The sequence below is a fragment of the Podarcis filfolensis genome (genome assembly GCF_964270895.1).
Source record: "Podarcis filfolensis genome assembly, chromosome: 2".
NCBI classification, from domain to species: domain Eukaryota; kingdom Metazoa; phylum Chordata; class Lepidosauria; order Squamata; family Lacertidae; genus Podarcis; species Podarcis filfolensis.
In genome coordinates this window covers 5,713,389-5,738,059 of record NC_139605.1, presented here as the reverse complement: position 1 = coordinate 5,738,059, position 24,671 = coordinate 5,713,389, and the positions used below count along the sequence as shown (strand labels likewise).

Genomic DNA, 24,671 nt, shown 5'->3' with positions numbered 1-24,671 from the left:
TTGATGAATTGTTTAAGATAGATAGGGAAAACAGCTTCCTTGACATCTGATGGGAGGGTGTTCCACAGGGCGGGCGCCACCACCGAGAAGGCCCTCCGCCCGGTTCCCTGTAACCTCACTTCTCACAATGAGGGAACCGCCAGAAGGCCCTCGGAGCTGGACCTCAGTGTCTGGGCTGGATAATGGGGGTGGAGACGCTCCTTCAGGTAAATAATTCTTTTTTTAAATGGATCCCCACCCCACGGAGGCTTGTTTTCAAGGTGGGCATGCACCCCTTCCCATTTAGCAATGAAGGAGCTGGTGGAGCTGCCCAAACTTTAACATACAACGCAGTCTACACCCTTCTAGGATTATACAATAGAATTATAATGATAAAGGAATAATAATTAGGGGTGCTTTGCAACCATCAGTGCAGTTCTCCACGTGTTGCCTAGATGTATTATTATCTGCACATACACAGCTGCAAATGATTTTGGAGTGCTCCAATATCGCCTTAAGTTGTATTTTCTGTGAAGTCCCATTGTACATAGCATAACTCACCCACCAAGGCCAGCCCAATACATTTTGACAGCTGAGGTGGGCCCCAAAATGGCCTCCCACGCCCCACCAGGGAAGAAGGGGTGAGGGAAGATTTCTATTCAGGGCGTAGGGGGGGAAATACCTGTCTGTGTCTGTGAATATTCTCAGGAACTTCAAAATCTCTGGAACTCCTGTGATAAGAAGGCAAGAACCACTAAAGACAAAGGGGCTGCACCCTTATTTATTTAAGTCAAACATATATTACAAAAGTAAAAAAAAATAATTACATCCAGTGTCTTCAAAGTAAGGTGCAGCAAATCCATTGGGTTAGGCGAGAAGAGTCCTGCGGCCCCTGGAAGTCTCCTTCCTGGCTTCCTCCTTGGCTGCCAGCAGGATCAGGCCCTCTCATCTCCTGTAGGAGAGTCGCTACACCCCATCCCCTCAGCCTCTCTACCTCTTTCTCAGTTCCCTGCTTCTCCATTTCCCCATTCAGCTGCTTCTTCCTCCCCCTCTGCCTGGTTCTCAACTCACTGCCCCAGGGCATCATGGGAGGCCCAGGGTGGAGCCCCAGAGAGCAGCAGCTGGTTGTCCTGGGACCTGAAGCTCCATGAACCAGGCTGGAGAACTGGAGCCTTGAAGGTATCGGGACAGAAAGAGGGTCTGGAGGAAACTGCCTCAGCAGCTGCCATTGCCATGGGGAGGGTCTGAATGCCCCCTGGAGCTCCTCATTCTCTGCTTTGCCTGAGGGTGTTTAAGAAGAGGCCTCAGAGGTCACCTCTGGATCTAGTCAGACAGGACAGTGAAGTTCTGGGGATGCAGGAGGTGAGCCAGGAGGGCTGGTGGTGGACGTCCCTCCCATCTGCAGGGGAACCGGAGGACGGCTCTTGGTCAACACAGACAAAACCCCTCCATATCCAGATGTTGTAACTGGAGATGATGTCCTCCTTGGCTTCTACGTGATCAATGGCCAATGTCTGTCCTTCATCTTCTGAGGCACACTTGCAAGCTTCCAGATTAGAATAGGATCCAATTCTGACAGCCTCTCTAGTCTTCAGCCACTCAGTTCCTTCACACAGAAGGTGGGTGGAAAACACTCAGCCAGAGCAGTTAGGCTGCTTTTATACATTCCATGACATTACATCTGTTCAGCCAAAGGCTGTGCGGCCCAAGAGGCAGGTAAGCGGTAACAGCTTAGCCTATTTCATGCATGATACACCCAAAGCAGTTCTCAGATGGGCGAGAGCCAGGATTAAGGAACATCCTAAACAGCATTAAAGGACAGCAGGAGCTCTGAGCCTCTGCAATTCACAGGAAAACTTGGGCAGGCTCCTTCTGGTCTCATCTCACACACCAGGCTGGTATGAAACTGCAAAAATAAGGAACAGGAGTGTTTCAAAAGCCAGCATCATGGTGTGGGGACATCAGCATTACAGAGCTAGTGGGAACCCAAAGGCCATCTAGTCCAGCCTCACAGGGAAAGCCACCATCTCTCATCATGTCAGATGCTAGGAGCACCACCAAAACGGGCCTGCAGAGCAAATGCCTGCAGAGGACAGCTCGAACAAGTGAGCCAAACTGCACTCTTTGGGGGAATACCAGAAGGACACAAAGCAGATAAAATCCCTTCCAGAATCCCTTCCAAGATCTCTCATTCAGATCCTGCGTAGAACCCATTTGTCAGGTGGAGGGGATCCTCTGTGGAGCTCAGATGAAGAGACAGAATGAGTCACAAGAGCGATTTTCAGCTCATTGGTCCCTCCAGATTATGTCACTCTTGGAAACCCCAAGGGGGGTAACAGCTTTTCCCCATTTGGGGATGTTCCCCACAGAGTCTTCTGCAAGAGCCCCACTTTGCCCCCACCTGCACCCCACTTACCCCTGGCGGAGCTGTCGGGCCCCTGGTCACTTGCTGCAAAAGGGAGGAAACACAGGAGTCAGGATCCCGGGGAGGGAGATCCCACCCCCCCAGCCCTTCTCCTCCCTCCTTCCGACCCCATCCCAAATCGGTCTCAATATGGCGAGGGGCCTAAGAAGAGTTCAGGGACAGGCAGCCCAGAGGCAAGGGGGCTCAAGGACAGCACTGGAGGGAGAAGCAGACGCTGGAGGGCAAAGAGAGATGGGCACAGCCTGGCATGGAGGCAGCAGGGGACTAGAGCGGGGGTGGGTGCAATCTGGGCAAGAAGGGGGCAGAAAGGCAGACGGGGGGGGGGGAGGGAGAGCAGAGGTGCCAGCTTCAGGTTCCAGTAAATTAAACCACCAGAGATCCCGTTCTCTCTCCCCCCCCTCGGCTCTTCCTCCTGCTCCTTCTTGGAGCCCCTCCCTCAGCCGACAGTCTCTCTGCAGCCTTTTCCTGGCCCTGAGGGACCCCTTGCTGTCCACAGACAGGCTGAGCATCAGGGTCTTGGGCTTAAGGACTAGGCCACCACTAGGTTTAGTTTTGTATGTTTGTAACCTGTTCCTGCTCCATATTGGGGGGAAATACGTCCGACAGAGAGAGGGGAGGAGTCACTCACTTGGGGTTTCTTCGTAGGCTGGTTTCCCTGTGAAGACAAAAGCAGAAGGTCAGAGCTGGAAGGGACCTCCAGAGGCCACCCAAACCTATTTCAACCATTTGTCTCTCAGATACTGAAACCTTCCCAGCAGATGCTTCTCTTGTCTCTTCCAAACACCTCCAAGGAAGCGGAGCCCAGAAGGTGAGCTTTTCAAGGAGCTCATTTTACAAAGAAGTAGAAAAAATTGAGGAAATTCAATTTAAAAAAAGCAACATGGGAACCAGGCAGTGGACAAATTCCAAGAGGCTGGAAGGAAACATTATCCAGTCCCTTCACTTATTCCTTTTCAGATTATTATTTCACTCCCAGCAGACCCCTAATCCTTAAATTTGCCCAGAGAGGGGGGGGGAGGAAGAGATAATGAACTTTAACACTGCAATTCTAGGCAAGTCTGCTCAGAGGAATGTCCTATTGAGTTCAATACAGCATCCTCCCAGATCAATATTTATTTATTCATTTAATGAAGATGACAGTGCAGTTTACAACATAAAAATACGAAATGAGAGCACAAAATACACAATAAAGCAAAAACAAACTAGTAACTCTGCTCCCACAAACACATTTAAAAGGCCAAAGTGTGCACAGGACTGAAGGCTTAGGATGGATTAAAACATCAGGTGGGAAGTGAACTTCCTGAGCACAGAGTGAGCACAAAGCAATGACCAACAGGAGTTTGGGTTCATCTTCAAAGGGTGTTTTATGGGGAGGGGTCTCTGTAGGGATGCCAGCGAGTTTCCAGGAAGCTCCACTAGCACATTCCCAGTCGGAGGCCAGGACAGAAGGACACAGGAGAGGCAGCAAACGTATGCAGGATTTACTTACTGCGGATGAAGAAGAAGATCCCAGAGATCACAGCGACAAGCAGGACCACGACACCCAAAATGGCTCCCACAATGAGCCCCAGGTTGACTAAAAGGGGACAAGAGACATTTTTATTCAGACTGGCGGCAGCAGCTCCCCAAGGCCTCAAGCAGGAGATTGGAGTGGAGGTGCTGAGCTATGAGCCCGGGAGCATTTTACGTGTGCAAAGCATGCCCTCTTTCTCTCCTGACAGGCCAAGGTCTTCTCTGTAGTGGCCCCGATACAAGGGAGTTTTTCCCCCCACCAGAGTCCAGCATTAGAGGTCTTCAAAATAACCAATTTATTTAAGGAAGACAGTTGACAGGCACATCTGTTTCATTACAGACTCCAGACTTAAAAGCAGGTCTCCTCCTGCTCAGGCGCTTCAGCCTTCTCTGTCCTGACCCTGAGAGGAAGGGATTCCCTCCCCTCTGAGACCCCCCAGAGCCCAGCATTACAGGCCTTCAGGGAAGACACAAACCCTTAGGAAAAAGCATCTGGGTGTGGATGTGCATGTGTTTATGGGCTCCTGCTGGGAAAGAGGGAGTTTTGCTGCTAGACATTCTGCTTGACTTACTGAAGGCACAGTTTTCCTGGAAGTGTGTGTGAGACGAGTGTTGTTATTAAAAAAAACCTGCTTGCTCTTCCCAGCAGTGGTTTGGGCTGAGTAAGGATGAGTATCAGTTTTTCTAGCTGGGCACGAGTGTGAAGAGGAGCAAGTGAGAATCTTTTTCACTGTCAAGTACAGTCAGTCAGGGGCTCCCTCTTTTAAGCTCGCAGCCCCTTTTTCAGCCGCAGTGAGTGTAAGTCAGCCACGTGGAGGTTGTTTTGTTTGTTTTTCTAGATTACCTAAGCGAGTGTGCTGGCAGTCTGGTCATCGGGATATAATCTAGCCCCATTGTGGTAAAAGTCCCATTAATTTTGTCACAGCCACATTGTTGATTCCCCTCAGGTCATTTGTTATCATGCCACAAATAATCAGAAGTGAGGGTGGCGACCATTTTCCAAACCTCTTTGGCGCCGGTAAATACTAAAGGAAGAGTTGGATCATTGTAATTGCATTGAGAACAGCCGGCAGTGTGGGTGGCAGCCATCTTAACACACCTTCTGCGCCTATAAAAATAGCTAAAGTTCCCCGGTTGTGGTGCCACAAATAGCCGGAGTTGTGGCATGAAGCCACTTCCTTTAACCCTCTTTACTGCCTGTAGCAATTTTAACTGAAGCGTTAGAGAGAATTGTTCTCCCCTTATCTCCATTGAAGTTCATAGTTACAATAAATACAACAAAAATTGATGATATATCAAAGCACATAAATAAATAAATTGATAATTAAGCAGAGGACTTCCGGGTCAGCGCCAACAACGAATGGCGGAGTTCCTCCGATTGGAGGAACGGGCTCCGTGGAAATTGGGTCTTCCCGCCGCGGCGAAGGCGGGGGCCCGCTAGAAATCCCAGGCGGAGAAGCCTGGGAACGTGGGGTTTGGCAGAGCACCAAGAGCGCCTCCCCTACTCACGAGGAAACCCCTTATCGGGGCTCCGGAGTGAAGTGGGGTGAGCAGCGCGGTGCTATGAACCGATCGCTATTTCCATGGAGGGAAGCCGCGCAGCCATCACCGGAAAGCGCTGACTTTTTCCTGATGACATTTGGACTCTAAATCAAGTACCCGTGAGTAAAAACGGAGAATTGGATTAAGAAATTTGCAAAATTTATGAAGTAGGCACGAAGCGGGAAGGTTTAAACAGGAAGTCCGCCTTCCGCTTTTTGTATATAGACTGAAGCAAAGACCTTGCAACCTAATAGCCTGGAAAATTACTTTAAAGTTGGAAATTTCCTACATCCACAACCAATAAAACCCCCTTGGAAGCAGGAAAAAAAGGGGGGGATTTGACTGTTTAATCCTGCAGGAGGAGAGTAAAGGAATTTAAGTTTCCATCGTCCCAAACCTGGGGACGGGGTGTCGGGACAGAAATTGTTTGAGACGTCCATTGATTGAAAGCGGAGTACTTTTGACAGATAGTTAAAGAGAAACAAACTAACTTCAACGCTACTTTCTGCATTTCTGCATTTTAAAGAAACAAAGTATCTGAAAATCGAAAGGATTTGAAATCGAAAGTAATCTTCTTTGTTGGATACATTTTAAAAATGGATACAAATAGAAAGTGTGTCCCCTAGAGGGAGTCTGTCAGTTTGTTGTTGCAGTTTACTTGGAGACTCTACAGCTGCGAGATTTGGATCGTGGGACCAGCCGTTTGACCTTGACAGAAATGTGTTGTAAGAAAGGTTTGGTGTCTGCCCTTGGCATGACAAATGTTTTGCTGGAGCAGCTGCATGAGAAAATGAACTTGATGCATGAAAAATTGGACTTGATGAGTGCTGTGGCCAGTGAATATAATTTAACAGAGAATAAGGATAAAGAAGTTATACAGCGATCAATTCAGGAATCTGATTTAACAAGGCAAGTCCAAGGGCAGATGAAGAAGGAAGAGGCAGTGATTACTCCTCAAACAACACAGATGGAGAGATCCAAAGTCCTGCAGGAACAAAAGCCACTGCTTTGGAAGATTGAACTTGGAGAGTGCTGGGAAGTGTTTGAAGTCAAGGAAGCTTTCAACTCTAGTGGGACTATGAAACAGGTGAATAACTATCTTTTGGATAAATATTTTTTGGATTACAAAGATGACGACAGGGAGTGGGACTGGGGGGAAGGGGCCAGTCTGACGAAGGAAATTGGAAATTATTATCGGATGGAACCCTCTGGAGACCCACTCCCCAAGAAACCAACAATAGACAAAGAAGTGCGTAAGCACAAACAAGAACAAGAAAATTTGCAGAAGGGGCCTAGAAGAGATTTAAGGGCCTCGGACATAAGAACACCAGATTGATGGACTGGATGTAATGGACAGAAAGGACTGACACAACCCGAAACCAGGAAGAAGGGACGTTGGATAAAAATTAGAGATATCAAGGGAAATTCTTTTGTTAATTTTGGAATTAGTGCAACATTAATGAAATATCAGGGAATATGCTGGAAAGAAACTAAATTGGCTTTAGCAGAAATGATTTAAGGAGATATGTATGAATATGATGTAAACTTTGAAATTTTAAGATTTTTAAGATAAGATAAGGTTAAAGAGATTAAGGTAAATTGAATAACAGATTATATTAAAGGATGGAAAGGTTATGTTGAATTAACAAATAAGATAGATTGTGAAGATTAATCATTTAAATTAAAATTGAGAAACATGGGAAGAATTTGCTGGAATAACAATTCAAACTAGAATACAAAAAGGGAGGTGTGAGGAGGTTCAAGAAATAAGCAAATGAGAAGTTGTAATCTGAGATTTGTATTTTTCTTCTTTCTTTTTTTTTGTTTTTTCCTTTTGTTTTATTTTTTGCTGTATTTTTCTGTTTTTCTTGTTTATGTATTGATGAAATTTTGAATAAATATCATTTTTTTAAAAAAAATAATTAAGCAAAGCAAATAAATAAATAACGAACAATTTTATTGTTGAAAAGAACATTGCTACTAGCAATATATTACAGCTTCTATAGCCTACCTATAGTGGGGGTATTTAAAATGAGTGTCATAATAGCAGTAGTTAAAAGTAGAAGTTGGCATATGAGTCCTCTTTTTTGCTCTTCAAAATATGGCAACCCTAATACCAGACCTTTGAAATGCAAGGAGGTCCCAAGGAGGGAGGATAACCAAAAATGCCCCCCAAACAACCCTCATCTCCTCCCAAGGTCCCCACTAGTACCTATAGATAATAAATGGGAAAGGGGGGGTCTCTTTCCACAGATGGATGCCATAATAAAGTTTTATTCCACACACTGTGCTGACACATTTGATTTTGAAGAAGTAAAGTATCTGCCCACATTATGTGACATTACAACTACTTTTTCTTAAAGGCAAAAAGGTGACGGCCAGTTTTTACCTGCGACATCCTATTTGAGTTTAAGGCCTATGAGACACTTGCCGGAAAAGGCTGCATCTCTGTCAAAATCTACGGATTCCAATAATTGCATCCAGAGACATAGACAGGATCCAACTGGGGTTCCCCATCTGAGCTGTGCTGCTGCTGAAGGGAGGAGTTGGGTGGAAATCCCCCTCCCAGAGCCCACCCCTTCCCCTCCTGCCTGTCTGTCTCTCACCAGGCTCCTTCTCCCAGGCCACGTCCAGAGGCTTCTCCAGGCTGTCATGCTCCACGCGGCACCGGAAGCGCTCCCTCTCCTCGGGGTCGATCTGGACACTGAGCAAGAGATAGTAGGTCCCGTCCGAGTTGGGGGCGACCAATCCTCGGAGGGTGCCCTCCTGCCAGACCTCCCCGTCCTTCACCCAGTTGGCCTCAATCTCCTTGGGGTAGAAGCCGTGGACTTGGCAAACGAGGGTCTCCAGGCCGTCATAGTCTGCCTTCCTGGTCACCTTCACCACCGGAGCCTCTGCAAAAAGGGCCACATTAAGGATTACAGATAGACACCCACAACGGGAGCCTCAATGAATCCTGCATTTTTTAAGAGCAGAGGAGCAGGGACCCAAGGGGCAACCTAGTCAGAATCTCCTCACATCTGCAGAAATTAAAAAGAACTGCAAATAAATGGGATTTCCTCAACCTCCCCTGGCATCTTCCCCAGTCAGTGTCTATGCTGGAACTGTTTTTAGATGTTTTATCCTCTGTTTGCCAAAGCAGACTCCTTTGGGAGGGAGGACAGGGTACAAATTAAATTGTCATCTTGCAATGCTCCAACACTACTCAAACATGACGACTTGTGGTTCCAAGATTGTCCCAGGGAGCTGCCTCTAGGCTGAGGGGGCAAACTGAGGGCAGCTCAGACTGATTCTGTTCCTCTCTTGAGGGGGAAGAAATCCTGGACTCACTGCTCTGTTTTTCAGGACTTTTCAGCTCCATAGTTAGTGAACAAACCCAACAGCCCTGGGAAAGACAGAGCTCCTTTCTCGTTCTCCCGCCTGCCCTGAAAGGGTCCCTTGAGGTTGGAAAGGGCCCATCTCCCTTCTCCACGGCAGCCTCCCCTGGAGTGGAAAGGGCAGACCAGGAGGCCCAGTAAGCCAGCAACTTACGCACATTTAACTTGTGCACATTCAGCTTTACGCACTTGCCAAAAATATTCTAAAAACCCAAAAGAGGAGGCGGGCATCTGGGAAAGAAGGACTTTGGCAACCCAGTCGCCCTTGAATCCAATGTGTTTTGACTATACACAATGTTGGCTTTATGAACAATCCTCAGAATGTAACCCTTGTTCAGAAACTGGCTCCCTGGGTAGCTGTTGTCTGAAGGGGCTGTTCCAGGATCCCACCCACTTTGCAGTGCCTGGACTGGAAACTCAGGTCTGGGAGGGGATGTGACTCTGCTGGGGGGAGCAGGAAGGAAGGAAGGTCAAGCCCTTTCCCCACAGAAACCCAAAACAAGACCTCCCCTTCCCACCCCACCCCCTCACCTGTCCTCAGCCAAACCTCTGTCCCAAAGAGGATGATTCCCAGCCTCCTTTGCACATTGTAACCCTTGAAAACACTTCAATGTGGCTTTTGGGGTGAAATCCTCAACCTCAACAAATATGTTCAGTGTCATTGGGGTGAATTATCACCACGCCCCATAGATGAATTTGCTAAAATCTCTCTAAGCACGGCTAATATGTATGTGTCAGTCCGCAAAAAGGGAGGGTGCTAGAATTATTTCATTTTTAATTAATGTTAATATCAGCAAAGCTAATAGAGACAGGAAGAAAGCCAGTCAAAACACTTGATCATGTGACTGGCCCCTGTGCCAGATTCCTGAAGGCAGAAGAGTGGACTGTACCATTTGAAGGCACGGGGTTGGGGAAGATGACACTTCTGAATGTTCCCCATGGAAAAAAGTAAAATTCCTCACAAATAAAAAAATAAGAAGGTAGAAGAGGGAATTCCCATACTCTCTCACTATGTGCAGGTTTTCTGCTTCTAGGCCACGAGTGGCTAACCTACAGACTTAGTGAGGGGGCTGCATCCATATTTCATGGGCTCCCCCCACATTTTCTATTTTAAAAAAGGTTAATTAATTTAGTTTTAAAGACTTTCCCCATAGGTATGTAGGGGGAGATGGGGCACAATGATGCAAGGGGCACATTGATACACCAACAATATTTCAATATCGAGAAACGTTATCCAGGATTTTGTATGTTTGTCTTCCCCATTGTAGAAAATAAGGCAAGCATTGATTTCAAGGATTTTTTTTTAAATGATATTTATTAAAGTTACAAAGAAAAAATTACATAGATAAAAAGAAAAGAGGAAGAGAAAGAAATAAAAAAGAAAAAATACAAAATACAGAAAAAAGATAAAAAACACTTAAAAAAACACATCAATCTTTCCATACCTTACATTTCATTTCCTTGCTTCCCTGACGTCCTCACACCTCCCTTTTTTGTATTCCAGTTCTATTAGTTAATTCAGCAATTCCTTTCCCTCTTTGTTTTTGTCTTAATCCTTTAACGTAATATATTATAACTTTGGATTCTCACCTGTTAACAATCCATTTTTACATACACCTTTATAACATTGCTGCTAAAACCACTTAACTTCATTCTGACATCATTCTAACATTCATTAATTTTGCAGTATTTCTGTAAATAGTCTTTAAGTTTCTTCCAGTCTTCTTCCACCGACTCTTCTCCCTGGTCTCGGATTCTGCCAGTCATTTCCGCCAGTTCCATATAGTCCATCACCTTCATCTGCCATTCTTCCAGAGTGGGTAAATCTTGTCTTCCAATACTTTGCAATAAGTATTCTTGCTGCTCTTGTAGCATACATAAAGAAAGTTCTGTCCTTCTTTGGCACCAATTGGCCGACCATGCCCAGGAGAAAGGCCTCTGGTTTCTTCAAGAAGGTATATTTATATACCTTTTTCATTTCATTATAGATCATCTCCCAGAAAGCCTTAATCCTTGGGCACGTCCACCAAAGGTGAAAGAATGTACCTTCAGTTTCTTTACATTTCCAACATTTATTATCGGGCAAGTGATAGATTTTTGCAAGCTTGACTGGTGTCATGTACCACCTGTATATCATTTTCATAATATTCTCTCTTAAGGCATTACATGCCGTAAACTTCATACCTGTGGTCCATAACTGTTCCCAGTCAGCCATCATTATGTTATGTCCAACATCTTGTGCCCATTTAATCATAGCAGATTTCACCGTTTCATCCTGAGTATTCCATTTCAACAGCAAGTTATACATCTTTGACAAAATCTTAGTTTTGGGTTCTAACAGTTCTGTTTCTAATTTTGATTTTTCCACCTGGAAGCCAATTTTCTTGTCCAAATTGTATGCCTCCATTATCTGATAATAATGAAGCCAATCTCACACTTTGTTTTTTAGTTTCTCAAAACTCTGCAGTTTCAATCTATCTCCTTCTTGTTCCAGAATTTCCCAATATTTCGGCCATTTGGCCTCCATATTGAGCTTTTTCTAGGCTTTCACTTCCATTGGTGACAGCCACCTTGGGGTTTTGTTTTCCATTAGGTCCTTATATCTTATCCAGACATTAAACAATGCTTTCCTGACAATGTGATTTTAAAATGCTTTATGTGCTTTGACCTTATCATACCACAAATATGCATGCCATCCAAATACATTATTAAAACCTTCTAAATCCAAAATGTCTGTGTTTTCAAGAAGCAGCCATTCTTTCAGCCAGCAAAAAGCTGCTGATTCATAATAAAGTTTAAGGTCTGGCAGGGCAAATCCACCTCTTTCCTTTACATCCGTTAGTATTTTAAATTTTATTCTAGGCTTCTTGCCCTGCTAGACAAATCTAGAGATATCTCTCTGCCACTTCTTGAAGCAATCCATTTTGTCCAAAATTTGCAATGTTTGAAACAGAAACAACATTCTAGGCTGATTTCAAGGATGTTGTTTTGCAGTTGCCAAAACCAAATTTCTCAAAGAACACATCTCGAACAACATCTCTATACTTTTTCTTTTGACTTCTGTGGATATAATGTGCAATAGAAGGAAAGATCTTATTTTTTATAAGCATTTTGTTTAAATTACTATTGTTTGACTACCAAATGTGAGTTCTTATACTTTTAAAAGTTTTTCCAAAGTTTCCAAAGATTAGTATATTTCCAAAGATTAGTATAAGTTTTGTTAAGAAAACCTGCCATAAACTCTATGATATGTGTGAAACACTGTTAGTTTTGATACGTAATTTAGATTTTTAAGTAACAAATTGTAGGGCTGATTTATCTCACAATAAAAATTGTTTTTTTTTAATTAAATTTTTGTAAATAATTACCATTCTCATACAATTTGCGCTTTGTATCAAAGTGCCCTGTAGGTGGGGCAGAATGATACAAAACCCATTTTTTACTGAAGTCATTATATTCTCATTATCTTCTAACTTTAATGGTTCTTTTGATTGCTATTATAATATTGATTAGTTATGTCATGCATAAAGCAATTTTTAATTATTTGACTCATTTTGGTGCATAGAAAAAGAGATTGAATTTTTCTGCATCAATCTGCCCCACTTTCCCCTTGTTGTTGTTTAGTCGTGTCCGACTCTTCATGACCCCATGGACCAGAGCACGCCAGGCACTCCTGTCTTCCACTGCCTCCCGCAGTTTGGTCAGGCTCATGTTTGTAGCTTCGAGAACACTGTCCAACCATCTCATCCTCTGTCGTCCCCTTCTCCTTGCCCTCCATCTTTCCCACTTTCCCCTACCCAAGTGTAAAGGCAAAAGGTTTTTATGTATCTCCCCTCAAATCTGTCCATTCTTACTTAATTTAAAATGCATTTTGCTTTCCTGGCCCCTTCCCTGCTGTTTCTGTGTCCCCTCCCCCCATTTGTCTTTTGCCATCCCTTATTCTAGCCAAAGGGGCATGGGGGGCTGTTTTTAAGCATCTCCCCCCCCCCATCATAGTCTAAAATGCCCCCCTTTCTCCTCACAGAAAAGTGTTTGCTGTTTGGTCCAAAAAAGAAGACTGTTAAGGGGGGAGGGGAGCTTGAAGGGAAACTGCCCCACTGAGCCCCCTCCCCTCCCCACTGCCCCCCCTCACCTGTCCTCAGCAGAGTCTCCTTCCCGTACTCCAGGTATCTCCGCAGCCACTCAATGCACTCCACCTCCAGGTAGTGCTTCCTGTATTGGTTCCCGGCCAAGTCAGGATCCCACCTCCTCTTGGTCACTTGGGCCCCCATCTCGGCTGCTGTCCAGGTGAGGGTCTCCTTGTCAAAGGCGATGAAGTCCCTCCCATCATAGCTGTATTGATCAAACCCTCCTTTGCGCCCGTCTGACCTCAGCTCACAGCCGTACATTTTCTGAAAGGTGTGGATCCCTGGAAGGACCAAAAGAGACGCAGGAGGTCAAGGGGGGTCAGCGCAGCCCCTCCTTTCCAGAGCAGCTCAGGAAAAAGGATTTATTATTACTCAGGGAAGAGGCAGCAGACAGAGGTGAGAATAATCAACCAGCATTGTATCTTTCTGAAGGCTCATCCACATAACACGTTCACTGAGGGAAACACTACAATCCTGAGCCTCTAAAGCCCCCCTTTAATTGCCCCCTCTCTCTTATCGCCTCACACTTTCTCACCCCCCCCCCATTCCTAGTGGATTCTCCCAACTCCCTGGAGGCGGGGGAGGGGTGGGGTTTCCCTTCCTGTCCAACAGGAGCATCCCTTGCAGGGTCAGAGGTCACAGTCTGTCCCTCTTTCTCCCCAGCTCTGCTCGTCTGGATCTTGCCCCTTTTGGAGGGACGCATCAGCTGCCCCCGTTCCCCCCCAGAAAGAGAAAAGGGGCAAAATGGAAGAGGGACGCCCACACATTGGGGGCCCTTTCAAGAGAGAAGGTCTCCTCTTCCCCTCCATCTCTCTCCCCCCAGCTTCTCAATCTCAATATCAAGGACCTTTTCCCTAAAGGAGGGAAGTCTTGGAAGGGCCTTTGGAAAAAGAAGTTTCCTCATAGCCTAGGAGGGAAAGGGAAGCTGCAAGTGGGGTTTGCCCCACTTCAAAATGGCCCCCCTTCTCAGCAGAAGCCTGGCTGCCCTTGTCAATGATGGCGGGTCCCTGCATCCTCCTGCCCACCCCAGGGGGCTACCACCAAATCTTCTAAACAATAACAACATTAAAACAATTATTTTGAAGTCCCATAATCCTTAAATTCGACAGATCATTTTGATTCTCCATTACATATTACACTGGACCCTCCAGATACAAACTTAATTCGTTCCAGGGGTCTGTCTGCAACCCAAAAAGTCCGCAAGCAGAGGCACCACTTCTACACATGCATGCAGTGCAATAAGAGCACTTCTGCGCATGCGCGAGCAGCGAAAACCCTGAAGTATACTTCTGGGTTTGCAGTGTTCGTATCCCAAAAATACACAACCCACTGAGTAGACCCACTGAAGTGATTTGGCATTTCTAATTTTAGTGCACTGATTTCAGTGGGTCTACTCTAAATATAATCAGATTGGATGCAATCCTGCTTTTCTGGGCTGGATTCAGTTAACACAGTTAGTCTAAAAACCAAGTCTTACTTACACAACTGGGGCTTTCTCCCAATCCCCTTCCCCACAAATCAGCTGGGGGCTGGGATAAGCCCCAGAAAGGTGTGCGGGGGGGGGGGGGGGGAGAAGGGAAATTGCTCCCTCTGGGAAGTAGAATGATTGAAACAGTGCTACTTTGGAGTCCTCCCTCTAGAACTACTCAACATACTGAAGAAGGAGGAGGAGGAGGAGGAGGAGGAGGAGGAAAAAAATCTTTTCCAAGACCATGTCCCAAGGTGATATGGTTCTTTTTATGCACTCAAACAATGGTTTGTGGTTGGCCTACGAAAATAAACCAAACCACAAACCCCACCAGCTGGTTTGGATATAGAGCTTTTGCCTGGAGGGAAGTTGCTTTGTCTCATTGCTTCTTCAGCATAAATTGCTTTCTCCCTCATTGTATAAATGAAGCTCACTCCCCTCCCGTTTCCTCAAGATTTTTTTTTTAAAGATATTTATTAAAATTTTCCATTGTAATACATTAAAAAATCAAAAAAGAAAAAACAAAAAAGTTTAAAAACACATAGAATTCACAATCCTTATTTTCAATAACATATTTCCCTGACTTTCCCACACCTCCCCCTCTTGTATTCCAATTCCAATTGTTGGTTCAACAAGTTCTTATCCCTAATTTTTGACCTTTTTATATTTAGTTCCTTTTAAAAAACCAATTTTGCCTTATAAACATCAATAGTTATACATCAGTGCTTATTCTTAAAACCTATTTCTAAAGTCGGCCTAAATTCCCTTCCACGATTTCCTCAATTCTCATGCAAATAACAAAAGTAAAAGCAAAACAGATTATAATTATACACCCTTTGGATTCCCAAACTCCACCCCCCCCTTGCCGGTTTCAATCCCCAAGAAACGTCCATCAGTCAACCTACTATCAGCCTGGAGATCTCACGTCCGAGGCTCTTAATTCTCTCTCAGTTCCTCTCTGCTGGTTTTTTTGATATTCCTTGGTATTAAGCACCAAATCTCGGAGAAGCACTAATCCAATAGGGTCCATGTTTCTTCCAGCCAGACCTCCATACTTAAAAGTGGAGCCTGAATCTTGTTTTTTACTCCTTTCAAGTCCAAATGTCGCCAAAGCTCCAACTTCCACCTTAATCAAATTTGTAATCCTTGGGTCTTCCGATCTCCACATAAGGAGATCTCTCCATTCTTCAGTCTCCAATTCAGACCAAATTTTCACCATCAAGTTCTTATTTTCCTTTGTAACCATCATGTCAGGCCTCTGGCTCTCCTTTATTTTCTGTAACATTACATCTCCTCCTTCCTTTTCCTCAGGAACAACATATATCTCTTTCTTCACACTCTCAAAACTCTTCTTGTCCAGCTGCATGGGCTTCCTGAGTCAATTCCTTATCAAATTCAATGGATTTATTTACTGTTAAGTCCAGAGTTGCAACATTTGTAGCCAAAACATCAATTTGGCCTTGTAGCTTTCCCAAGAGAACAAAGACTCTGTCCAATTTTGCTTGAATTTTTCCTCCTTCAGCCATTCTTGTAATGTCCCAAAATCCCCTCAAGAGGGATTTTGGTTACTTAATATTCCTTCCAGTTCCAATCCAAAAATCAAGTTAGTTTGTATCAGTTCTTCCTTATTTTCAACAAAGTATAGTCAAATTGTAACAAATATAGCCAGCAGAAGCAGCAGAAACAAAGTTCTCTTTTTCCTTCTTGACAGCCAATTTGACAGCTGTCAAACTCTTCGATGTCTTTTCAACAGGCTCTCTCGCGGATCACTCCCGGGTCCGGGGGGGGAGGCACTTCAGCTCCCAAAATTAGCTCTTATCCTCCAGTAAAATTTCTTCTAGTTCCAAATCGTGAAATTAATGTCTTTTACCCAATAATAAAAGAAAGAATTCTCTTGACCTTAGTTAGCAGGTCCTTGCTTTAGATTGTTTACAAGACGGGGAGACGGACTTCCTGTTTGCGCCTTCCCCGATCGTGCCTAATTTACAAAAATTTCCTTAAAAATCCAATTTCCGTAGTACTCACGGGTTGTTATTTTAGAGTCCAAATCACAAGAAGAAGTCAGCGCTCTCCAGCCATGGCAGCGCGGCTTCACTCTGCAGGAGAAGCAGTCAACTCTCAGCACCACGCCGCTCACCCCGTCCCCCGTTCCGAAGCCTTTAAAAAGGCTCCTTCGCAGGTCGGGGGGGCGCAAATGGTGCCCACCGAGTCACCAGGTTCACAGGCTTCACCGCCTGTGATTTTCAGGGGTCCCCGCGTCGCCGCCGCGGTAAGACCCTAATCCTGTGGAGCCGATTCCCTCCGGAGCTCAGAGGGAATCCGCCATTAGCCGATGGCGCTAACCCGGAAGTCCATTTCCTCAAGATGTTAAGTGGGATCAGTCATGATACACCTATACCTTCAATGTTGTTTTTAAATAGAATCAGATAACATTTCCAGGGCTGTCCGTGGCAGCTTTGAAGTGACCACCTCATTTGTTTGGGATTTTCTGAGCTAAGCAATTGCAAGAAATGATCTGCATCAGGAAACGTGAGACGCCCCTTGGTGACATTTATGGGGCATTTTCCATGGATAGGTGCAGGGGCTCAGGAGGGGCCCAATCCCCATTTTTAAAAGGGGGAGAAGCAGAATTCACAGAAGCCCAAGAGGAAGCCTGCAAGGCCAGGCCAGGCCTGATCCCACTGCAAGAAAAGCAGACCTGCCCATTGCAGCGCTGGCTTGGTCTCAGCTGACCCCCTGGGTTTCTTCCTTGCAAGCCTGACAAGGGCTCTGGACACATTCAGGCTGACCCCTTTGGCAAGGCTCCTTCCACCTCCATTATTCTGTCTCACAGGTGGGGAATCTCTTTGGCTTCAGGGCCAGATCCTGATCAGGATTGTTCCCATGGGCCAAAAGGGGCAGGAGGCTGAAGCTGACATCATAGCATAGCCCACCTGTCAATCTCATCCACCTTTCTACCCCTCCACTTCAGTTATTGTTTTAAGTGCTGGGACACCTGTGGTGCTGTTAGGGGCAGGGGTAAAGTCCTGAATCAGGGAGCCTGCTTAGGAAGTGAGGAAGTGGAGAAGCCTGGAAGGTAAAGGTGCAAAATCATAGAGAGATCTCCCTCCAGACCCAGCAGAGGCTCCCACTTCTGAAGTTCTGCTCCAAAATTGCAATTAGAGGGGGGAGTCACTCAACTTTGGGGCTAAACACAACTGCCTCCCCCCACCCTTTCAGCATGCTGGCTCCTTTCACACAACTAACGTCTCAAGAGGACTAACATCTTCTGACTCATTTCAGAAGAAAATTTAAAAAACAAAACTGTGTGCCAAGAGGCTTTGGCCAGAGGTCTATCAGCTTTTACTGAGTTTAAGACTTTAAGTGATTCCTGTCATAACAGTTCCAAGACTGGATGGGTTAGGGGGTGAGGGAGGAGTGGGGGAGAAATCGCCATAACTGGACAAAAGGGGTGAAAGACCTTTCTAATGGGTCTCTAAGTGTAGACTGCTAGACAATAAATTAAGTACAGATGTATAATAAATGCTGGAGATGTGGGATCTTATGCAGGTTTACTCAGAAGCAAGTCCCATGGAGTTCACTGGGGCTCCTTCCCGCCCAGGTAACTGGCCATACGTTAGCCAACTGAAATCAGAAATAACACAACCCAAAGTGCTTAGGAAACAGATTATTTCTGATATTAATGGGCCTGATCCAGTTCTGGCCTAATGCTCTTTTTGGACACAGGACAGTTAAACATGGCAGCCCCAGGCTAATAATTGCCAGTGTCAATCTTCTGGGGACTCCCTGGCTGCAGGATGACCTTGGGGGCTCTTGTCTATCCCTCCACTTCAGTTGCCCACCCTGTTTATGGTTTTAACCATGTATTTCCCACTCTGACCCCCCAAAAGCCAGTCCATTCATGTTCCTTAAAAAGGCTTCTCTTTCAACACTGTGCCAGGGAGTGGGAGGGGCTTGGTGATGGTCAGAAGGGTCAGCCAATCAGCACCTCTGTCTGGGAAGCTGGCTTCTCTTTAAGCAGGACCAGAACTCAAGGCTTGCTTGTCTCAGCCTCAGGATCCCCACCCTTCTCTTCCCCTCCCAGAGGAAAATGAACTAGACAGATTTCCACCTCAGAAGGCCTGAGCCAAGCCTAGCATGGAAGGAAGGGCAGGCAATGGAGACATTTCCTTGGTAGGATGTGCAGGTCCAGAGAGGGTCCTACTGGGGGGGGGTCTCTGCCCTCCAAGTCTCGTTCTCTGTCCCCCCCACCCCCCACCTTCCCAGCCCCCATTAAGACCTTCCTTAAGGGAAGGGGAGATGCCTCTGCCCTAGTGGAACCCCCCACCCTCCATTTCCTTTCCTCCCAGCAGCCCCCTCCCTGCAATTCTGGCCTTTGGAGGAAACATTATGGGGGGGGGAGAGAGAGAGGTGTGACTCTGTTCCTCTCCTGCCTTCCACTCACCTCCGCTCTGGTTGTAGTGATTCACCATAGAATGCAGATTCCTCCTGTACCACAGCTCATTGTCCTGAGCAATCTGAGTCTGCTTGAGCCAGTACTGAGGATTGTCCTTCTCCACCTTCCTTATCCAGGGGACGCGAGGCAGCGCCTCCTTGGTGTCACTGTCATACTGCACAAATTGCTGGTCATCCACATACCCAACAACAATGAACTGGGGCAGCCCCTGGCCAGGCTCAGACACAGCTGTGGTAAAGTAGCGCAGGGAGTGAGAAGTGGAGCCTGGAAAGGAAGAGAAAAGGGGGCAAAGAGTTAGGGGTCCTGCAGATGAAGGCAGCAGCCTAATCCTGCTGTGTTACAGGCAGCAGCCCCAAATTAGGAGATCCAAAGTTCAGCAGGGTTTGGGGGAGATTGTAGACCTGCCCTTAAACACAGAGGAAGCAGAGCAGAGGCAGCCTAAGACTCATAGAGTTGAAAAGGGGAGAGGATATAAATACAAGTAACAACAACAATAGCCCATGGAGCAGAGGGCGAGAAAAAGCTCTGCCAGGCAGCACTAAATCTCTGCATGTCTCTGCTGAGGCTCCGTGTGCGGGAGAGAGAGGCCAGCCCCTTCCTTTTTGCCAAGGGGGCAGGAATTGCCCCCCACTTGCAAGCGCCAAGCTGATGAGAGCTCCCACAACATGGTCTGAAGGCTCAGGATGCAGGCACCGAACGGAAGCTAAGCAGGCTCAGGTCTGGGAAGTGGATGGAGGGGAGACCAGATGAAGCAAAATCCATATATTGGGAGAACAGGAAGCTGCCTCCTCCTGGGTCAGAACACTGGTTCATTTAGCTCAGAGTTGTCTGGCCTGACTGGGATGGCTCATATATGCAGAAACAGGCCTAGAAAAGCCACTCCCTTGGAGCCGCCCCACAATCTGACCTTCTGGAGCCATGCACTGAACAGGTCTGACCTGGGTCTTGCTTTCTGGGCTCTGGGAGGCTTTGGAAAGACCTCCTGGGAACTCAGGAGAGCCCCACAAGATCCTGCGAGAACCTGCCAGAGTCTCTTATGCAAGGCAGGGGGCTGCAAAGCTCTTTCAGTACTGGGAAAACCTTGCAGAAAAAGAGCTCTCTGCCTTCTGCATATATAATTGGTGTGATTCCAGCATACCGTTGAAGTCCTTCAAGTTAACTGCATTCCAGTTGCTAGTTTCCTGCACTTTCCACCAGTTTTCCAGGGAGATTAAAGTTAATTGGCTTGTAATTTCCGAGATCCTTCCTGGATCCCAATTTGATAATTGGTGCTTAATGGTTCAGTGTTCCAAACTTTCAATGGTCTGAGCTGCCACCCACAGAGCGGGTTCCCCCCTTGAGAAAGAAGGCCCCCCAGGGATAGCAGGGGCAGGAGGACAAATGCAACTTTGGGGTCAGGTCTCAACATGTGGCCCCACATCCCCTTTCCCCACACTTGCCCCTTCACGAGATCGAACACACGAAGGGGGCAGAGCGTGGCAAAGGAGGGCTCACTTTCCCACAGGCTGTACCAGCTCTGGCCACCAGGGGGCCTAATGAGTCTCCACAGTAACAACTAACAAAGACTTGGGGAGAGGATGGAGGGGAGGCAGGGAGCTGAGCAGAGGCTTCAGCATCATATCCAGAGCTGGCCTGCCTAAGAGGCAGCCCCATGGCTTCTATTGCCACCAGAACAGCCCCCCCCCCCATAACTGGCAAGAGGGAGGCGTTCTGGCGCCTGGTGTTGCCCCCGTATCTTTTCCACCCCTGGACAGAGAAGCAGAGTCGTTCAGCGAGAGATGGGGCATTTCTGTGGTGGAAGGTAGGGGGCACAGTGCTGGGGGGGCGGAGAGGAGAAAATTCCTGTTTTGCCTCAGGTAGCAAAATGGGATGTATTATCGTTGTTTTTATTTACTATTATTAATTGAATATATATGCTGCCCTATACCCGGAGATCTCAGGGCAGTTCACAGAACAAAATCAAAATATAACCACAAAATATATAAGCCAAATAAAAACAACAACCTAATAACCCCCCCAAAAAAACCACATTTTAAAAGGATGTCAGTCAAATCAACCAAAGGCCTGGTTAAAAAGGAACATTTTGCCTGGCAACTAAAGGTGTACAATGTAGGCGCCAGGTGAACTTCCCTGGGGAGAGCATTCCACAGACAGGGAGCCACTGCAGAGAAGGCCCCGTTCTTGCGTTGCCCCCCTCCAGGCTCTTAAGGAGGGCCTCAGAAGATTATCTTAGGGTCCAGGTAGGTTCATATGAAAAGAGGTGGTCCTTGAGGACCAATCATACCCCTGGGAAATTTGTGTGGAATGCACTTTGGACAACTTCATCCTCAAGGAGGAAGCAGTCCACTCAAGTTTGGCCAGTGACTCATCTCAAAAAAATTAGGAAACTAAAATAAAATTCATAGGCGGGACCCTGAAGGTCCCACCCCCTGCGATGCTGGCATCTCAACTGCAGCATCCATGGCAGAAGGCCATACAACCTGTGCTAAAATACCTCCAAGGAAGGAGAATCTACTACCTTCTGAGGGAGATCCATAGTGGAAAACAGAATGCCCTGCTGCTATCTCCAGATCTTTCTCCCATGAAGAATACGCTTGTCTCACAAAAGTGTCTGTTTAAAACATTTTTCTTTGGGCAACCCTATCCAAATAGTCAAATGTTGACGGGTCTTGACCTCTCAATGCTAATTGTAGTTATTTTTTAATGCTTTGACTGTTTTTATTATTTTACTATTTCCTGTAAATTAATAAGAGTTTTTACCACAATCGAGCAGGATATACATTTTAGTTAAACAGAGAACATGAGTGGCAACCCCAAAAGGAGAAAAACACCAAAGGCAGCAATCAGGAATGTGAAATTAAGAATTTAATAGTGATAAATCCTTGAATAGTATGCAGAGCCTGTGGATTGGTGGGCTGAGGGAGCAGGAATATTCTGAGCAAGGGCAATTCATGTCTAGGAGCCCCAGAAGCCAGGCAGGGGCTCCAACATTTTTGAATTTTTTTTTGGGGGGGGAGGCAGAATATAAAAAGAGGGCGTATTCAAGGGGAACCGGGCTGTAGGGTGGGGGCCCCCCTTTTGTTTCTCAGGAGTTGTTTGTGCCCTTCGTGCACAGAAACGGCAGAGAGAAGCCCCCTGCATAATTTAGGAAACCTACATTTTTGAAAGGCAACAGGAAAGGGGTTTTCTTGGTGGGGGAGCCTGGAGAAGTTACAACTCTAAAGCAGAAGAACCTGATAATTCATGTGCCTGTGAAAGGGAACTCCTGAACAACACAACATTGGGAATTGCGGGTGGGGACCCCTTATTCAGACGTTTTCCCCCGCAATGAAGTCAGCTCTACACGCGTCCAGCTCCCACCCCCAGACTGGGGTCCAGAGTGTTTAGCGGAGTTTTTAAGAGCGGCTGAGGGTTAGAAGAGAAGAGGGAAGGTAAAAAATAGAAGAGGGAAGACTCTGTATCTGTATCTCTCTCACACACAAACTCACAAACACTCTCACACAAACCAGAGTCAACACGAAGCTGCGGGGGGCGGGACAGGCGAGTCACTTTCCCCGCCATTAATCCTGCCAACACCTTCAAGCTTTGTTTTGTTCTTTGCTTGAGCCACGAGCCAAGGAGTGAAGCGGCCCCTGCCCCGGGCGGCATACAAAACAAGCCCCAAGTCTGGGAAACAGATGTCTGGGAAGGGATCCGGCTCCACTTCGGACAAGAAACTTCCCGATTGCCCCTTTCAGTGCCCACGAAATGCAATTCCCAAAGTGTCACGTGTCCTGTCCCCCCCTCCCCAGAGCACAGTCCTTACCTGCGCAGTCCAGGAGCAGCAGCAGGTGGGCAGCCGCCCCCAGGATCAGGGGGGGCCAGCGGAGGAGGAGGACCCCCATATCCCCCCCAAACGAGGCGCCCTTTTCCTCCTCCCTCCGCCGCTCTGAGACCCGCTCTCTGCCCCGCCTGCGGAACCAGGGATTGGGCGAGGGGAAAATATTCCGCCAATCGGAAATCTGCGCGCAGATGACGGTCTCGGTCGCCGGGCAGAATTCGAGGCACAAGTGGCGAGCGAGGCTGAAGAGGGAACGAGGAAGTTCTTGCAGCTCCTCGCTGGGAATCGCCGCCTCCCTCCCTCCCTCCCTCCCCCCCCCGGCAGCTCTTCCTGTCCTGCCCTGCAGGGAGGGCGGAGGGCGGAGGGGGGTTGCCAGGGGAGGGGGAGGGGGGGTCCAAGAGAACATCTTCCTTGGAGAGGCGCAAGAAGATGAAGCCTTGGCTCAGTGGAAGAGAAGCTGCTTGGGAGACCCCAGGGTCAATCCCCGCATCTCCGGGGGGGGGGGTCTGGGAATGCCCCCCTCTCTGAAACTGGGGGGAGGGGCTGCGAGATCCCCAGGGAGATGCACTCGTGGGCGGAGTCTGTAAAGCTGTCAGTCAAGCCCAACATTCCCAGAGGACTAACTGCCTCTATGTGGCAGTTTGTCTGTTGGTGGGTTGCTGCTGGGAGTGTTGACTGGTAACTGCTCGGATGCAGAAGCGGAGGAAAGTCAGGTGGTACCCAGTGAGGAAAATTTTGTGTCACCCCTCCCCCAACATTGAATTTTTTTTAAAAAAAGTTTGCCTGCAAAAATGGTTTTACGTTATTTCATATTTTCTTACAAAGGAATGTGGATTCTGGGCCTCTGATAACAAGTAGGGGACTATGGACAGATACTTCAATCTAAGGATGAATTGTGTTTTGGCTTGTGTTATTTTATTTATATTTATTGTTTATTTATTTAATAAAATTTATTTTTAAAAACCTGCAAAGTGGTTTACCAAAAAACAACAACACCACAGCAGTAAAATCAAGAAAAATCAACAACCCTACTTTAAAACATACAGAAGCTAAAATATTAAGATTAAAATTACTTCAACCCCCTAAGCATCTAGGTATGCTTGCCTAAAGAAGAATGCTTTCAGCAGGTGCCCGAAAAGAGTCTAGCAAAGGCACGCGCTGTGTTGCAATAGGCAGGGAGTTCCAAAGTGCAGGTGCTCTCACAGTAAACAATGCAGTACAGGTATTATGAGGAACCTGTAGTACTGCTTGAAACTACTAAAGGGGAGGTTTTATTTATTGTGATTTCACCATGCTCTGTATTATCTGAAAAGGAAAACATTTATCTAAAAAACAGGACTGTACAGCAGCAATTTGTCTCATCATGATCAGTGGGACTTATTCCTGAGCCGACGGTGCATAAGATGGGCTGCAATCCTGTGCACCCCTTGCATCCAACTTGTACCTAAACCTCTGCAGAAGCCTGCACCAGAGAACTGTAGAGTTGGAAGGGACCCCTGAGGGTCATCTAGCCAAATCCCTGGGGCAATGCAGGAATCTCAACTAGACCATCCCTGACCGATGGCCATCCGTCTTCTATTTTCCCCCTCAGCCAGGACACACAACAACAGAGACTGGAGGTGGGGGGAAAGATAAATTTTGGCAATGGGACAGATTTGTCAGGCATGCACAGGAACAGCTTGAAGACTTTAATATTTAACACTGTATTGTTTTTAATACTTGATTGGGAGCCGCCCAGAGTGGCTGGGGAAACTCAGCCAGATGGGCGGGGTATAAATAATAAATTATTATTATTATTATTATTATTATTATTATTATTATTATTACTTTATACAGAGAGGAACCCCACACGGGTTTCCCCGCATGTAACGTAACAGGCAGGGAGCCAGCTCAGATAGAAAGACATTGGGGGAGGACAGGACAAAAGAGTACCATTTCATCCTCTTTGGGATGGTGACCCTGCTC

General features: G+C 46.6%; 3 protein-coding genes across 6 annotated transcripts in view; all 3 read right to left on the bottom strand.

Moving 5' to 3' along the window:
• Positions 1-24,671, bottom strand: part of LOC310756634 (uncharacterized protein) — an 820,367-nt gene that overhangs the window by 172,835 nt on the left and 622,861 nt on the right. The gene's annotated exons all lie outside the window — the stretch shown is intronic.
• On the bottom strand, positions 1,618-22,827 carry LOC310757057 (major histocompatibility complex class I-related gene protein-like). 2 transcript variants are annotated; one of them, XR_014545032.1, is made up of 8 exons: positions 22,692-22,827; positions 18,875-19,150; positions 12,968-13,243; positions 8,065-8,352; positions 3,894-3,980; positions 2,972-3,059; positions 2,396-2,428; positions 1,618-1,885 (listed from the first exon to the last, which is right to left on the bottom strand). XR_014545032.1 is itself a non-coding variant. In XM_083602177.1 (8 exons), the coding sequence occupies exons 1-8, from the start codon at positions 22,768-22,770 to the stop codon at positions 1,863-1,865; spliced, it is 1,089 nt and encodes a 362-aa protein (XP_083458303.1). In that variant the 5' UTR covers positions 22,771-22,827; the 3' UTR covers positions 1,618-1,862. The 2 variants fall into 2 exon arrangements, 1 of the variants encoding a protein (XP_083458303.1); XM_083602177.1 differs by having other exon boundaries at positions 3,033-3,059.
• LOC310758165 (uncharacterized protein) overlaps positions 1,618-24,671 on the bottom strand; it is a 228,098-nt gene continuing 205,044 nt past the window's right edge. The window contains exon 15 of the mRNA XM_083604095.1: positions 1,618-1,815. Coding sequence (XP_083460221.1) covers positions 1,791-1,815 — 25 coding nt within the window. The 3' untranslated portion in view covers positions 1,618-1,790. The remainder of the gene's footprint in view (positions 1,816-24,671) is intronic.